Below are 15,497 nucleotides of genomic sequence, written 5' to 3'. Positions count from 1 at the left end.
CAAGGTTTGAAACCTTCTGAAGTGCTGTGGTGTTACCCTGTATGGGCTGAAGCTTTCTGATGCTCTGTGCTGATATTCTGTGTGTCATGGTCATCTCAACTGTGACATGGGCTGTGACAAGTCCCTGCCTGCTGTCCCTGCCCTGCTGCCACTGCAAACAACTCCAGGAGTGCTGGCACGAGTTCTTGTCCCTGACACAGAGCCAGACTCCATCACCCAGGACAGTGAAAACCCTGACCCCTCACATCTCACAGCCTGTGTCAGGAAAGAGGTTTTGGCTACAGGTTGCAAAATCAACCTGGAAATGTTAAAAAGGTGATAAAGAGGAGCCAAAATAGAATTCTGAGAGGTCCTGAAGCCATCAGAGAGCCAAAGTTCCAACTCCTCAGTGCAGCACACAAACATTTCCATGCCATGGAGCCTCAAGGCTCTCAAGGTTTTACCTCCCCAGCGTTTCAGCTGCAGAGAAAACCAGACAAGCACAAAGCAGCATCAGCTTGAGAACAGAACCTCCTGAAGGTTCTAGAGAGGCCTGAACAGACTGGATCAGAGGGCAAAGCTCCAGGGCATGAGGTTCAAGGGCTGCTCCTGCACTGGGGTCGCAGCAGCCTCTGCAGCTCCAGGTGGGGAGGGGAGGCTCAGGAGCTGCTCAGGAGGAGGGACCTGGCAGTGCTGGCTCCAGCTGCGAGCCAACAGTGAGCCCAAGCGGCCAAGGGGGCCAACAGCAGCCTGGCTTGTACCAAAACCAGCGCAGTGATCGCCCCTGTATGTGCTGGGGAGGCTGCGGTTCCAGTGCTGCTCTCAGTTCTGGACCCCTCACTTTAAAAAGGATTTTTTTTGAGGGGCTGGAGTGTGTCCGGTGAAGAGCTGTGGTGGTACCAGTTGTTGGCTTTTCTGGGTCTGGATTGAAGGCATTTGACACAGTAATTCGTGTTCAGACTCAGGTGTTTATTACTTCTAATCAGTAAAACAGTCTCACTGCTGTGAGTTGGGCAGCTTTTCATTAGAAGGCACAAAATGGCCAACAATCTTTTACAAGGTCTTTTAAGACTAAATTGTCCAATTAAGACCCAACACCTCGATTATTTTCCCTTTTAACCCAATAACTGATCCCAATGTGGATTTTTCTGCCCAATTACAAAATGCCACCCAAACCCATGGAGAAGGAGGAAGAAGCAGCATGAAGAAGAAACCCAGGACAACACCCTGTGCCCTCCATTTTGCTTCCATCCACAACATACTAAAAATCCCAAAACCACAATTTCTCACCAAGTGATACACCTACACTGCTCTCTATAATCTATTTCACACTTTTGTGGGTTCCAGTCTATCCTGAAATCTGGGAAACTTTCTCCATGAATGAGGGTCAGAGTCAGTGCTCGCCTGGGGCTCAGGGCACCCCAGAGCAGACAGAGAAACAATCCCTGGGTTTCCACAAAGAGCAACCAGGCCCACAAAAGGACTAGAAAATATTTCTGTTCTGGGGGGTGGCTGAGGGAGCTGGGGTTGCTCTGTGGAGAAGAGGCGGCTCAGGGGGGCTCACATCACACCTGTAGTGAGGTGGGGTCAGTCTCTTGTGCTGTGCCTGCAGTGAAAGGACCTGGGAATGGCCTTGAGCTGAGACAGGAGAGATTCAGATCAGATCAGGGGGGTCAGGCCTTGGAAGGGCTGCCCAGCGAGGTGGTGGAGCCACCACCCCTGGGGTGTGGCCACATTTCCCTTCCCAGAGAAAAGCAAGGCACGAGTTTGTGGTGGTGTTTGCAGGGGTCCCTGGAGGAGGAGGGAAGAGATGAGAATCTTGACTCCGTGTTTCAGAAGGCTGATTTATTATTTTATTATATATATTATATTAAAAGAAAATAATATATTAAAACTATACTAAAAGAATAGAAGAAAGGATTTCATCAGAAGGCTAGCAAGGAATGGGAAGGAATGATAATAAAATCTTGTGACTGACCAGAGAGTCCAAGACAGCTGGACTGGGATTGGCCATTAATTAGAAACAACCACATGAGACCAATCCCAGATGCACCTGTTGCATTCCACAGCAGCAGATAATTATTGGTTACATTTCATTTCTGAGGCCTTTCAGCTTCTCAGGACAAAAACCCTAGCAAAAGGATTTTTCCGAAAATATGTCTGTGACCACTTCCCAAGGATATTTCCTGGGAATCACAGCCAGGAACCTCAGAGAAAGAAAATCCAATTCTTATCTCATTTGCTGCTCCTGTGGAATGTGTTCTGGAGATTGTTTACCCAAGGTGATCACTTGATTGGATTCTGGTGATGGTGTTTTGTTTCATTGAGCAGTTGGATCCATGTGTGGGTGTCAGGACTGTCAGCAGATGGGGTTTTGAGCAGTTAGTCAGAAATAAGTATGATTTATGGTTATAGTATAATGTAATATAATATAGTTTTAATAAAGTGAGTGTGCAGCATTCTAAAGCCTTGGAGTCAGATGCCAATCATTCCCAGAGTTGGGGTTCTCTGATTTTACCACACTGGGCTGTTCAGGAGGTGCCAGGATCTGGCACTGGGTGATGAGGTTTGATTACAGTGGCACTGCTGGGTGTCACAGGCATCTTCTATGAAAAATCCTTTCCTTAGGATTTTTCCTCCTGAGAAGCTGAGAGGCCTCAGGAACAAAATGCAAACAATGGTTATCTGCTGCTGTGGAATGCAACAGGTGCATCTGGGATTGGGCTCATGTGGTTGTTTCTAATTAATGGCCAATCACAGCCCAGCTGGCTCAGACAGAGTCCAAGCCACAAACCTCTGTTATCATTCCTTCCTATTCTAGTCTTAGCCAGCCTTCTGATGAAATCCTTTCTTCTATTCTTTTAGTATAGTTTTAATGTAATATATATCATAAAATAATCAGTCAAGCCTTCTGGAACACGGAGTCAATCCTCATCTCTCCCCTCACCCTGAGGGGGATGAACAGGGTCACAGGTGGGTGCATGGCTGGACTGGACAATGCTCCAGCCCTGGCTCTGTGGTTCTGAGGGGGCAGCTCCTCCCTGGCCCCAGAGCCCTGCCAGCCCATCCCACAGCCCTGTGTTTGTCACAGTGCAGGCACACTGACCCCACACATCACCCTCAGGGAGCCTCAAAGGCCAGCTGGGACACCCAGGTTAGAGAAATGCGGTTTTTGTTGGCAAAAGTATCTTTTGTCCCCTTAAAAAGGAAATAAGCTTAGCAGTTTTTCTCTTCAATTAGGTGAAAAGACATTTCATAGGGCTTAGAGGACTTCACCTCAAACTTAAGGATGGCTAATTGGACAGGAACCAAAAAGTTTCACCTGAGCAATTTACTAGAAAAATAAGAAAACAAAGAAAAAAAATCACTTTTGTGAGGTGTTTTACCAGCAGCAAGAACCTCTTGCACTTGGCTCAGTTTTTCTTTGTAGTTTCGTTATTTTGCCTTTTAATAAAACCTTTTTGTTTCCAACACTACCACAGAAGCCATCCTGCTGATTTTATGCCTTCTAAAGTAGCTGAGCTATCTTGGGTGTGAAATAGATCTCCAAGAGCTTATGAGACCTGGCTCAAGAAGACCCCTGTTTCTCCAGGTGTGTCCCCTGTGTCTCTGAGGCTCTGCAGAAACTGGGGATCTGCTGGAGGACACTTCCCTCCCTTTGTGACCACCAACCACAGCCTCAGCTGAATTTTCCACAGATTTGAAGCCCAGGGCCAAGATGGCAACAGACTCTGGGAGATCAAAAGGCAGGAAAGAGGGAGATGAAAAGGGTGGATGACAACTGAGTTTCCATGACCACTTGTTTCTTGCTTTCCTCCAAAACTGGGGCACAGGAAAAAAAGCCTGTTGGGTAGAAAGGAAGGGAGAGAGGTAAAAGCAGGGAGTCATGCCTAAGAGGGAAGCAGGATGCAGGAGAAGCTCTGTGTTTGTCCCCAGAATGGAAAAGGCTGCAGTGTCATAAAGGTTTTATTGATGGAAAGGATCACAGTTACACAATGAGGCTGCAGACCCCTCCACAGGACACTCTGAGGGGGGGAAATCTTGAGCCCTGCATCCCTTCTTCCATCAAAGAAGAAGGTGAGAGTGAGCTGGGCACTTCCCCATGCCAGGCTTTGCCATCAGGAGCAGTTCAAGACCTGGAAAGAGAGGAGACAACATCAGCAATGTCACTGCAGAGCAGAGGGGACAGAGCTCCCCCAAGCCCCAGTGATCCTGTGGCACCTTGCAAGAGAAACAACAGGGAATGTCCCCACTCCCAGCACCCAACTGTCCCTGTCCCCTGCTGCCCCATCTGCAAACAACTCCAGACCTGAACCCCAGCCATGCCTCAGCCTCACAGAGCCCAGGACTTGGAGCTCCCAAAGCTTCTTCCCAAAGAAGAATGGGGAATTTCTCTCCTAAGAGAGGAATGTGGGTAGGTTTCTGTAGCTGTCTTAGTTAACTCTTTAATTACAAAATCCAAAAAAGGGTTAAAATCAGAGATAAATCCTCACTCTGTGCCAACCCAGAGGCCAACAGCTCAGCTATGATTGGCCAGAGGAGCTCAGGGGACTCCTGGATTTACTCTCATTCTAGCTCTCCCCAAAAGCACTGCAGTGCTGTGGTTGCCCCTTTTGTGACCCCTCAGTACCTGTCAGGCTCTCCCAGAGCTCAGCCAACAAAATTGATGACGACGAGATGGAGAATGGTGTTGGCAAAGAGGAAATCAGCAAAGGCCCGCTCGGGGGAGATGCCCTGGAACTCGCCCTTGTTCTGGGGGTTGATCTGGATCCGGAGGCAAACTGCACAGCAGAGCAAGAAGGAGCCATCAGTGAGCACAGGAGGAAATCATGGAGGAAAGAAAAGCCTTCCTGGGGCAGCCCAGCCCAGGATGGGTCACTGTTCCCTCAGGGAGAAGTTACTCCATAGATCCTAGAGAGGAGCAGGACACTGGCAGGGAATTTGGATGGGGCTGTGGTGGAGTCAGTGCTCCCACAGCACCACACACACCACAGGGCACCCAGATCCTGAGGGGAACAGGCTCAGAGCAGGCCTGGACTCACACAAGAGCGTCCATATTCCTCTGTTCTCTGCTGGGTGTGCCAGAAACACAGAATGATTTGGGCTGGAAGGACCTTAGAGATCTCATTCCAATCCCAGGGACACCTTCCACTATCCCAGGCTGCTCCAAGCCCCACCTAAACTCACCCTGGATGCCTCCAGGAATTCAGGCAGTCTGGGCACTTTGTGCCAGGGCCTCTCCACCCTCACAGGGAACAATTCCTTCCCAATATCCCACTATCCACCCATCCCTGCCCTCTGGCAGTGGGAAACCATTCTCCCTTGTCCTGTCACTCCAGCCCTTGTCCAAAATCCCTCTCCAGCTGTCTTGGAGCCCCTTTACGCCGTGGAAAGGGCTCTCAGATATCACTGCAACCTTCTCCTGTCCTGAACACCCCCAGCTCTTCCAACCCTGCACAGAAACAGGGCGGCTTTGGGGTATTCTGGGCAGCAGCACCGTGCAGGTGCCCCAGCGGGACTCTCAGTCCCTCTGAACTGCAAGGACAGCCGGGGGACAACGCTCCGGGCCGGCCCTGCAGCTGCAGAGCAGGGGAGCGGAACGGGGAGCTGGGAAAGGCCGGGGGTGCTGAGGGCCCCGGGGCTCCGCGGGCAGGGGAATGGGGAGCTCGGGAAAGGCCGGGGGTGCTGAGGGCCCCGGGGGTGCTGAGGGCCCCGGGGGTGCTGAGGGCCCCGGGGGTGCTGAGGGCCCCGGGGGTGCTGAGGGCCCCGGGGGTGCTGAGGGCCCCGGGGGTGCTGAGGGCCCCGGGGGTGCTGAGGGCCCCGGGGGTGCTGAGGGCCCCGGGGGTGCTGAGGGCCCCGGGGGTGCTGAGGGCCCCGGGGGTGCTGAGGGCCCCGGGGGTGCTGAGGGCCCCGGGGGTGCTGAGGGCCCCGGGGGTGCTGAGGGCCCCGGGGGTGCTGAGGGCCCCGGGGGTGCTGAGGGCCCCGGGGGTGCTGAGGGCCCCGGGGGTGCTGAGGGCCCCGGGGGTGCTGAGGGCCCCGGGGGTGCTGAGGGCCCCGGGGGTGCTGAGGGCCCCGGGGGTGCTGAGGGCCCCGGGGGTGCTGAGGGCCCCGGGGCTCCCCGCTACAGGGCCAGCTCTGAGCGCTGCTGATTCCTGAGGCTCCCCGCCACCTCCGGGCGGAGGCTCAGGGTGAGCCCGACCCGCGCCACGGCCGTGAGGGGCCGGCACTGACCGCCCAGGATGAAGCTGCCGACGGCCGAGATGAAGCCGCTGAGGAAGGAGTTGAAGGGGAAGGTGCCGACGCCGAGGCAGTATCCGAACTGCAGCGCGCCCGTGAGCAGCACGTAGAGCAGGAAGGCGTCCAACGCCTTGAGGCGCCCGGCGGTGCCGCCGCCGTACTCGGACAGAAAGCGCCGCGCCACAGCCCGCACCGAGCCCGCCATGACCGCCGCCTCTCGCTCTGCGCATGCGCCGCGTCGCCCGCCCGCACCGCGCAGGCGCGTACTGACGTGGCGGCGAGCTATAGGGGAAATTGCGCATGCGCTCAGGTGTTCGCGGTGTCCGCACCCCTGTGCTTGCAAAGAGCCAATAAGAGCGTAGAGCTGGCTGTTGCTGGGCAGATTAGAGAATTTTTCTTTCCAAAAGCCAATCAGAGCCCGGCGCTGCTGCTGGGGGCGGGGCTTTGCCTGAGGCGGCTCGGCTGAGGGGGTGTCAGGGATACCTGGCTGAGGGAATGTCTGGGGCTCCTCGCCGAAGGAATGTCCAGGGGGATTCCTGGCTGAAGGAATGTCCTGGTGTTTGTGGCCGAAGGAATGTCCAGGGGGATTCCTGGACGAAGGAATGTCCTGGTGTTTGTGGCCGAAGGAAGGTCCAGGGGGATTCCTGGCTGAAGGAATGTCCTGGTGTTTGTGGCCGAAGGAGTGTCCGGGGGGGGTTCCTGGCTGAAGGAGTGTCCAGGGGACACTGATTCCCCTCCCGGGTAAAAGCAAAACGATCCCAGTCTGCCTCCTGCTGTTGGAAAATGATACGAAATTTAAATTTTTTTTGTAACTTTAGTCAGTTTTTTGTTCCCCTTTGCCGGGGGAAAGGAGTTGAAGTTTCTTTTCAAAGGATTGTCACTCAAGGTGTGATGAGCTTAACATCTCAGCAGGCTGGGAGCAGCACAGAAAAGACACAAAAGATAATGACCATTAATGAACATCAACTCAAACCTCACCCCGGCATGGTCAGAGACACCTGGTCTGAGAAAAAATGAGAGAACCAAGGAATGAGGACCTAATTAACATCAGAGCCCAACAGATCCATAACCAATGGGAAACCAAATGCTAAGAGCTGCATAACTTGAAACCAACGAACACTGAACAATGAATTTCCATGGGGTTTGACTGTATAAGTATCTGAAAAATCCAGTAAAAAGTGATGTGTGATGGAAGGATTTTCTCTGCACACCCAGACAATACGTTGTTGAGATATTGGATGCAAGACAGATGATCAACTTTGGACCTGGTTGGCATAAGAGATTTGATAACAGGATGCCTTGGCAAGAGCAAACAGAACTTTGAGGATTAAATGAAGATTCAATCAGAGAGGTTTACCAGAAAAGAAAATTTCATTAAACTCTGCAAGCAAGAAAAGTTGTAATATGCTTGTGTATGCAATTTTAACCTAATCATTGTAGTAAACATTGCTAGTCTTCCTAAAAAAGTATATAAGCATTGGTAGTCCACAATAAATTTGGATTCTGATCACCAAATCGGTATTTTCTGTCTCTCTTCATCACCAACAATGTGTGGATGAAATTCTTTCTGTTGCACATCCTGGCCAGATTAAAGTAATGCCTTCACTCTCTAACACTAAATATGTTGTTGGAGGGTTTTTCTCACAGTTTCAGTGACACTGCAAGGAAACCATAAAAAAAAAGTCTTTGATCCCAACAGTCACACAGATCTGATGGGCCTGAGGCTGGGTTGTGGAAATCACTTTGGCTGTGCGAGGTACAGCAGCTGTTCCAGGCCAGGGTCAGCTCTGAGGCGTTGGCAATTATCACAGAATTATTTTATGAAAAATCCTTTGCTAGGATTTTTTTTCTCCTGAGAAGCTGAGAGGCCTCAGAAACAACATGTAAACAATGATTATCTGCTGCTGTGGAATTCAACTGGTGCATCTTTGATTGGTCTCATGTGGTTGTTTTTAATTAATGGCCAATCACAGTCAGCTGGCTCAGACTCTCTGGTCAGTCTCAAGATTTTATTACCATTCCATTCTATTCCTTTCAAGCCTTCTGATGAAATCCTTTCTTCTATTCTTTTAGTATAGTTTCAATATATTATTTTCTTTTAATATAATATATATCATAAAATAATAAATCAGTCTTCTGAAACATGGAGTCAAGATTCTCATCTCTTCTCTCGTCCTGGGACCCCTGTGAACGCCACCCCAGGCAATCCTCTGTCAGCCACCACTCCCTGCTGAGTTTATGTTGGATCAATCCATTTTCTGACCCAGAGATGGGGTAACTCAGAGGTGTTTTAAAAACTTTTATTCCATTTTCAGTCTCATGAGAAGGGTGAGACAATACAGATGTTATAATTCATGCTATCACAATCAGAACCCAATTATTTCTTAATTACAATACACCATAAGCGTTCCTTGGCCTATCAGCTTTTGCCACACCATGCTGTAAATGCCTTAAAGCCAATCATCTAAAATTACTCCTCATGGCTCCTACTACAATGCATCTTTCACACTTCTATTTCTCCAAATTATCCAGTGGTATTGTCACTGGATAATTTGGAGAAATAGGACTGTGAAAGATGCATTGTAGTAGGAGCCATGAGGAGGATGTCAATGCCATCTTCTGAAACTTTTTCCTATTTCCATTTCTCTCTCAGCAATGTCTGTCCTGTTCCATGGCATTTCCAAGTCAGCATTTCTCATCTCCAGGTCTGCACACAGATGCACACTGGGTGAGCCTTCTGCCAGGCTGATCTGGCACTAAATTCTTGCTGCTTGGCACTTGTGAGAGTGTATTGGGACAGCTGTGCACAATATTAAAAAAAACCCCAAAGGTGTTATTAGGATGGTGTGAGTCCAGTGGAGGACAAGCAAGTTTATCAGAGAACTGGGGCACACCACACCTGAGGAGAAGCAGAGAGAAGACAAAGTCAAGAGGAGTCCACTGAAGGGGACTCAGAGACGAGTTAGAGCCAGACCACTCACAAAGGGCTTCAAGTAAATCTTTTCTGCACAAAAATCACAAGGGGAGTTGTGGCACTGCAGGGAAGTTTATACATGCTCTGTTTGGAGATATCCACACTTACTGAGAGAAGGGCATGAGCAACCCTGTCCTGCTTTGATTTCAGCAAGGACTGGACCTCCAGAGGTCCTTCCCAATCTCATTTTCTCTGTGGTTTGATTATACTCTTGCTGTTCCTTCACGAGTGTTTTCCCACAAGGTGTTTTTTCAGATTTTGATACCTAATTGGTCCCTGAGGTTTGGCACAGTGAGGAAACACAGGACTGTAATACCCTGCCACTATTATATAAAGGAGCTGAAGAGAGAGGAAATTTTTTTTTGCCAGAAATCAATTGTAAGACTAAGTTAAGGAGGAACAGAATCAGACTCAGAATTCTCTTTGTAGCATCCTGGATTGTGGTGGATATACTGGTAACTACCTGGAGCATTTCTTAGAGTTTGGGTGTAGTTTTCTGAAGAAGAGGGAAAGTTTAAAGGAGCATTGACTTGGAAAACTGAACTTTTAATCTTCAAACTAAAGTAAAGGCCTTTAGCTGTTACTGAGGGAGTTTCTTGGCTTAGGGGACCTCTCTCAATTTCAAGATAATATCAGTCCATCTGTGGCATTGAAAATATGTCCTATATTTAATATAGTTTGTTAGAAGGAAGTTTTCTATTGGTGTTTTTTGAGAAACAACCATAAGATGATGGAAATAAACTCCTGTGTTTTGCTTGAAAAGGGCTCTAAGGGGAAAGATTTGGTGGGAATAGTGCATTAAGAAGAGTTGTACCATCCCAGTTTCTAGCTATCCTTTTGTTGAGCATTTCAAGAGGAAAATTTGAGTGTCTTGTTTGATATGGGTTATCAGCTAAATAAGATGGGCTTGCTTTTCCTGGAAATTCATTGTGTTGTTGTTTACTTCAGTCATTCAGAAATATCTGCAATGAGCCTGAAATTCATCTAAACCCAGATTAAAATATCCAGATAACATAATAGATTATATGAGTGCAAAACAAGACAGGGCAAGGAGGGCTGGTGACTGGGAGGAAGAATTGAAAAACCACAGATGGGATCTGGCAACCTGCAAGAACAAACTGTGCTTGAAGGGGATCAGACAGAGGTTCCAGGTCTCCCTTCAGGAGGTGATGCCATGGTGGAGTTTGGCAGCAGAGCCACGGACAGGGTCACTGGGCAGAGAACACTGAGCTTGGGTGGGGGGCTTGGACACAGGGGCTCTGAAGAAGAAGGATCAGCAGCAGAGCTGATGCACTGCAGCTGTGGAGCTGAGGGTAAGCAAACAGGCAATGCCCTCACAGTTGTTGCCATTCCCTCTGTGCCACTGGTGCCTGCTGTAACATCCAGCACTGCTCTGTGCATTTTGCCTTCTCTCAGTGGTAGCCAGAAGCCTCAACTTTACAGCATTGCTGTCTGTCTGCCTCTTCTCTGAAGAGTCTCTGCCTCTCTCTCTTTCCCTGCCTCCTTTTAACTGCAGTAATTTGCTCTTTTTACAATATTAATGTTTCCTTGCACCAATCTGACCTGCTTCAGAGTCAGTCTGTGAATGATTGCATTCCTCTGTGGTAAGTCTCTGGACACAGCAAAGTTCCCATTCTGGGCATTTGGCTCCTTTTTTTGGTTTGTTGGAGGGTGGATGTTGTCAGATCATTCAGAGAGACCCAATAACAGCTTCTGCACCTCTCAGGAATTGTTTTAACTGGAGTGAGGACTCAGTCTTACAAATGAAGCTTGGGACTCCTTTGACATGACCACGATTTTTAATATGTGGTTTCTGTGGCTGCTGCAGTCTTTTACAAGAGGTTTGTTGCTGGTATTGCCCTGTAATGTTAGCAAAGCCAAACTGACACATGTTCAGCTGTTTTCCAACAGTTCCCAAAACAGGTTTTCTTCTTTTTCTTGCCAGCTTTTTCAATGGTGTCTCAATGAACCACACAGCTGTAGTGGAGTTTGTCCTCCTGGGACTGGCTAACAGCCGCCAGTGGGAGATCACCCTCTTTGTGCTCCTTGGCATTGCCTACCTCTTGATCCTGCTTGGAAACATTTCTGTCATCAGCATCACTCTTACCAATAACTTCCTCCAGACCCCCATGTACTACTTCCTCAGGAATTTTGCCCTTTTGGAAATCACCTTCACCTCCACCTTCCTTCCCAGCACCCTGTACAGCCTCCTGACAGAGAGGAAGACAATTTCCCTGCCTGGCTGCTTCCTCCAGATGCTGCTTTTCTACTGCCTGGGTACCTGCACCCTTTTCTACATGGCAGTGATGTCCCTGGACCGCTATGTTGCCATCTGCCACCCCTTGCACTACCCAGCCATCATGAACAGCAGATTCTGCCTGCAGCTGATCCTGGGCTGCTGGGCACTGACTTTTCTCCTGATGTTTTCCCCCCACCATCATGACAGTGCAGTTGCCATTCTGTGGTCCCAATGTCATGAATCACTTTTACTGTGATGCTTCCCTGTTGCTGCAGCTGTCCTGCACAGACACAGGCTTCATCGAAGAGCTGATGTTCATTATGCTCATCATCATCCTCCCGGGTACCCTGATAGTAACTGCTGTTTCTTATGGCTGCATTATTGTCACCATCTTGCTTATTCCATCAGCAGCAGGCAGGAGGAAGGCATTTTCCACATGCTCAGCTCACCTCATCGTGGTGATGGTGTTTTACAGCACCTGTATTTACAGGTACATCCGCCCAGCCCAGCGAGGTGGGCAGGACTCTGACAAAGTTCTGTCTTTGTTCTTCTCCGTGCTGACTCAAACAGTCAACCCTTACATCTACTCACTCAGGAACAGGCAAGTCAAGCAAGCTTTAAAGGAGAAAATTCTGAAGTTTTCTGGCTCTCTGAGGCAGATGTGAATGGTGGAGTCTTGTGTTTTCTGATAATAAAATAATAATTATTCTGATAATAGTAATTTCTCATCATAAAATAAATATAAGCCAAGGTTTGCTTATCCCTCTCTTACTAATGGTTGCTTCATATGATCCCACCTTTGTCCAGAGTGGCTGCTTTTCTTTTATACTAGATGTGCTCTAACACAAATTTCACTGTGATATATCCAGGTTTTGACTGCCAAAATCTGTTCCTATAACATAGATCTTCCCAACCAGCAGTCTGGCTGTCCTCCAGTATGTTTGCAGGAAAGATATTCAAGGGAGAAGCTGAGAAGCAATAAAGCTGCAGAGAGCAGCAGTAGTAAGTCTGGTGTACAAGATCCTCATAGACATTGTAAGTGGCAAGAGAGCTGGGATCATCTATTGAAAAGTTTGAGAGGATTGGTAGAGAAATTAAGAACAAGTCAGTTGGAAGGAAATGAAGGAATCTGACCCCATGTTCTTAGAAGGCTAATTATTATATTATATTGTATTGTATTATATTATGTTATACTAAAACTATACTAAAGAATACAGAAAGGATACAGGCTGAATGATACTAATGAAAAACTCATGACTGTCTCCAAAGCCCTGACACAGTTTGACAGTGGTTGGTCATTAAGTAAAAACAATTCACATGAAACCAATGAAACCATCACCTACCACATTCCAAAGCAGCAAAACACAGGAGAAGCAAATGAGATAATATTGTTCTCCTTTTTCTCTGAGGCTTCTCAGCTTCCTAGGAGAGAAATCCTGGTGAAGGGATTTTTCCAGAAAATATGATGGTGACAGTGGAGTAGCCCATCCAAGTATCTGAATTGTTTCCCAGGTGCAACATCTGTATTGTGAATTAAAGATGCTGATTTCAAATGGTTTGTGCTTTGTAGATGTTATGTAATTCCTCCTGTTGGCAATGAAAATATGCCAGCACAGAAAGGATTTTCTGATCTTCTGTTCCCTGGTGTCAGCTTTGCCTCAGCGTTTCCCCCCTTGCTGGGATGGGTTAGTCTGAGTGAGTAACCAAATTCCCACTCACACCTTCCACCCCACAGTGGGAAAAGAGGAAAAACAGAAACAAAAACTCTCATAGATTGAGATAAATACAGAGAGATGGTTTGCTAATTTCTACCAGGAGTGAAACACACTGGTTTTGGGGATGACCAATGTAATTTATAGCCAACTAAGATAGTTTAGATTGTGAGAAACAAAATGAAATACTAAACACCTGAATAAACAAGTTTGTTCATTCATTCCAGAGTACTCCAGCACTGTGCCCAGCACACAGGGTGGGTGGGGAGGGTTATGGTCAGTGCATGTGGGTCCTCCACAGGCTACAGAGATCACATTGAGCTACCAAGCCACAAAACAAGTACAGAAATACCATTCTTATTAATATTCTTGTTTTTAGAACTTCAGCTTCCACAAAGCTGTGTTTACAATCACTACCACACACACTGAACCCATCAACAGAATTCCTTGTCCTCCCTCTAATTCAGTAGAGATAATCCTTGATCCCAAATACAATAATCCTTGATCCCAAGCACAATTCATGGAACATTTTGTTTCAGTCTTAGCTGTAAAGGCATTTCCAGGTTTGGGGCTGGCTTTGGCTGTGTGTAGTGAATCCAGGAATCTCCACCAGTAATTTTGACAGATGTGTGGATAGTCAGGGGAACTTGGAATGGTCCTTTCCACTTTTCCTTGAGTGGTTCTTCACTCCAAGTCTGGACATATCCCCAATCTCCTGGACAGTGCGAGTGTGGTTCAACATCCAAGGTCACTGATGATGCCAAAACAATAAACCTATGCAAGGATGAGAGTGTTCTTTCCCAAAGTTTCCCAAACCCCCTCAAATTGTGGTTCCTTACTGTATGTTTTCCCCTGGGTATAATTACAGCCTGACATGTGCCAACAATTAGGGCTCTCAAAGCACTGAATAATCTTCTCAGGTTTTTACGCTGTTGCTCCTCCACTGCTCATCTACTGTCTGACAAATAGAGAAGTGAAGGATACTCTGAGCAAAGTGATCAAGAAATGTGAATAATTCCTAAAGCTTAGGGAACTGTAAGCATTTTTTCCCTAAAAGACAATGAAAGAAAATAACATTCTTGAGGAAAACTTCTCATTACATTTTTAGCCCTCAGAGCCTGTGACTAATAATACTTACCCTTGACTCTTTACTATCAAATTGGCTAATCTGAGTGACTTTAACTGCCCAAAGTGAGGATGAGGCACTTTTCTGTGGAAAAGGGTTGTCTCTTTATGAATTGCACCAGTTGCCTGGGTGTCCAGTTCAGATTTCATCTCAGCAGTGATTCCCCAAATCAGCCGATTGCAATCCCACTCCTCTGCACAGTGTCCCATTTCACTCTGTGATTCAGGACAGCTGAATCTTTAGATTTAAGGAATAGTTTTTTTTAGACACCTAAAGATAGATCTAAAGATGAATGAAATCAAATTCAGAGGGAACAATCCAATCTCTTGTCTAAAGTAACTATACCAACATGACTAGAATTGTCTCAGTGGATGTGAATGCTACACAGCTGCAAGTGGGCATATTTTTTCAAAAGTTAAATTACATGTGGTAAGTCTTAAGTGGTTCCACACTTTTATACATTTCATATTCATATTAGTTTGTAATTGACATCTCAGCTGTTTTCAGCCATTTATATGAACTTCAAAACTTTTCTTTTCTAGGCCAAACACTGATGGCAGAAGTTAACACAAGTTCTACAGACATGCAGAATTTACCAGCATCCTCTTTAAGGTTTATCTCACAGAGCAGAGAGGGATGGGACAGAGGACAGGGTCTGGGGTGCTGCATTTAAACCTGCATGTTTGAATGCAGGGCTCACCCAGAGCAGGGTGCAGGGAGGGAGCTGGGAGCTGGGGTGGCTGCTGGGTCCAAAGGGGTCGGCACTGTGTGATGCAGTCACTGGGTTGCAGTGAGTGATGCAGTGACAGGGATGCAGTCACTCTGTGCAGTCACTGTACATTGCAGTGACAGTGTTGCAGTCACACTGTTGCAGTCACTGTGTTGCAGTGACAGAGATACACTGTGTGTTGCAGTCACAGTGTTGCAGTCACACTGTTGCAGTGAGTGATGCAGTGACACTGATGCAGTCACTGTGCAGTCACTGTGCATTGCAGTGACAGTGTTGCAGTGACTGTGTGTGTTGCAGTGACATTGTTGCAGTCACACTGTTGCAGTGACCGTGTTGCAGTCACTCTGTTGCAGTCACTCTGTTGCAGTCACAGTGTTGCACACTGTTGCAGTGACAGTGTTGTGGTGACAGTGTTGCAGTGACTGTGTTGCAGTCACACTGTTGCAGTGACTCTCTTGCAGCCACACTTGCAGTCACAGTGTTGCAGTCACAGTGTTGCA

The 15,497-nt window shown here is 47.8% G+C and overlaps 2 protein-coding genes across 2 annotated transcripts; one reads left to right on the top strand and one right to left on the bottom strand.

Annotated features, from left to right (window-relative positions):
- Positions 1–3,927: 3,927 nt before the first annotated feature.
- Positions 3,928–6,467, bottom strand: DAD1 (defender against cell death 1). Its single transcript, XM_071450652.1, has 3 exons — positions 6,211–6,467; positions 4,610–4,760; positions 3,928–4,115 (listed from the first exon to the last, which is right to left on the bottom strand). Exons 1-2 carry the CDS (start codon positions 6,419–6,421, stop codon positions 4,630–4,632), a joined length of 342 nt encoding a protein of 113 aa, XP_071306753.1. The 5' UTR covers positions 6,422–6,467; the 3' UTR covers positions 3,928–4,115; positions 4,610–4,629.
- Positions 6,468–11,154: 4,687 nt separating this feature from the next.
- LOC139601542 (olfactory receptor 6E1-like) lies at positions 11,155–12,094 on the top strand. Its single transcript, XM_071450670.1, is given in 2 exon segments — positions 11,155–11,613; positions 11,615–12,094. Coding segments are annotated over 2 exon segments (939 nt in total).
- Positions 12,095–15,497: the final 3,403 nt, after the last annotated feature.

Source organism: Agelaius tricolor, unplaced genomic scaffold, assembly GCF_023055355.1.
Source record: "Agelaius tricolor isolate 1412-34295 unplaced genomic scaffold, bAgeTri1.0.p SCAF_31, whole genome shotgun sequence".
Lineage (NCBI taxonomy): Eukaryota > Metazoa > Chordata > Aves > Passeriformes > Icteridae > Agelaius > Agelaius tricolor.
The sequence above is the reverse complement of the archived record's forward strand: the minus strand, read 5'-3'. Positions and strand labels throughout refer to the sequence as shown.

Coding starts and splice junctions, on each gene's coding strand:
- DAD1 (XM_071450652.1), bottom strand. CDS start 6,421: ATGGCGGGCTCGGTGCGGGCTGTGGCGCGGCGCTTTCTGTCCGAGTAC. Junction 4,761..6,210: donor CGGCAGCTTCATCCTGGGCG/GTCAGTGCCGGC, acceptor TCTGCTGTGCAG/TTTGCCTCCGGATCCAGATC.